This window comes from Saccopteryx bilineata, chromosome 11, assembly GCF_036850765.1.
Source record: "Saccopteryx bilineata isolate mSacBil1 chromosome 11, mSacBil1_pri_phased_curated, whole genome shotgun sequence".
Taxonomy (NCBI): Eukaryota; Metazoa; Chordata; class Mammalia; order Chiroptera; family Emballonuridae; genus Saccopteryx; species Saccopteryx bilineata.
The window spans coordinates 48,154,181-48,155,542 of NC_089500.1; the positions used below are offsets into that span (position 1 = coordinate 48,154,181).

The 1,362-nt window shown below is 45.4% G+C and overlaps 1 protein-coding gene across 1 annotated transcript; it reads left to right on the forward strand.

Annotated features, from left to right (window-relative positions):
- The first annotated feature begins 476 nt into the window (after positions 1–476).
- CETN1 (centrin 1) lies at positions 477–995 on the forward strand. The gene has a single exon (XM_066247156.1). The coding sequence runs from the start codon at positions 477–479 to the stop codon at positions 993–995; it is 519 nt and encodes a 172-aa protein (XP_066103253.1).
- Positions 996–1,362: the final 367 nt, after the last annotated feature.

Genomic DNA, 1,362 nt, shown 5'->3' on the forward strand with positions numbered 1-1,362 from the left:
ACATTTAATGCCAAGGGATCAAACCCAATCTTGATTATCCTAAATTTACCCTTAAGAAACCTCAGACCAAGAGTTTCTGCTTGTTTGTGTGTTTTTTAATTAGTATGGAAAAGAAGAGAAGAATAATTTCTAAATATCCCTATAAACATGGTTCTGTGCATTCTGACAAAGGCCCTGGCAAGACTACCAAGTAAGTGCCAGTGCATTCTAGGAGACAACTGTGGCAGCAGGCAGCTCTTGCCAGAGCAGGGCTCAGCCTATGGAAACTGGGTAACCACTAAGGGAGCTGTGGATTATAACGAAATAAGATCTTTCAGCCCTGGCAGGCTTAGTGAGGTGGGCCTCCCTGGGAAAGCGCAAGGAAAGCGTTGGGAATGAATGAAGTGAGGCCTCGCGCCCTCGCTCCAGGTGGGGGTGCCCTGGCGCGAGCGGTGACCTCCGTGGCACCGTTAAAAATTAATAACCGCTGCAGTAGGATGGCTTCCAGCCTTAAGAAGTCAAATGTGGCCTCTACCATTCAGAAAAGAAAGGTGGGGCCTAAGCCGGAACTCACTGAAGAGCAGAAGCAAGAAGTTCGTGAAGCATTTGACCTCTTCGATGCCGACGGGAGTGGGACCATCGACGTGAAGGAGCTGAAGGTGGCCATGAGAGCGCTGGGCTTTGAACCCAGGAAGGAAGAGATGAGGAAGATGATCTGCGAGGTAGACAAGGAAGGCACGGGGAAAATCAGCTTCAATGACTTCTTGGCCGTGATGACTCAGAAGATGGCCGAGAAAGACAGCAAAGAAGAAATTATGAAGGCTTTCAGGCTCTTTGATGATGATGAAACTGGAAAGATCTCTTTCAAAAACCTAAAGCGTGTAGCCAACGAGTTGGGGGAAAACCTCACTGATGAGGAGCTGCAAGAAATGATCGACGAAGCGGATCGGGATGGAGACGGCGAAGTGAATGAGGAAGAGTTTCTTCGCATCATGAAAAAGACCAACGTCTATTAAAGTCAACGGTTTCTCCCACAAGCGAGTGGGTAGGACTTGAGTGACTGGTTGGGTTCCCTGCTGCTCCTTTGTGAAACCTTGAGTTAGAGGACAGCTCTATACCTCCTCTTCCTCCCCTGCTCCTGGCAATTAGTCTAGATGCTTCTATTATCAGACTTCTAGCTCAAGTATAAAAATTTTTAAATGCTTTTAATGAGAGGTTTGTTTTTTAATTCTCAAGAGCAAATGTGCAGTACTTTAGGTTGAATTATTATTATTATTTTATTTAGAAAATTAAATTTAACAGGGTGACACTGATGAATAAGAGTACATAAGTTTTGGATTAAAGGGTCCAGAGGGAAAGCAGACAGAGGGAAAGGGATTGATA

Coding starts and splice junctions, on each gene's coding strand:
- CETN1 (XM_066247156.1), top strand. CDS start 477: ATGGCTTCCAGCCTTAAGAAGTCAAATGTGGCCTCTACCATTCAGAAA.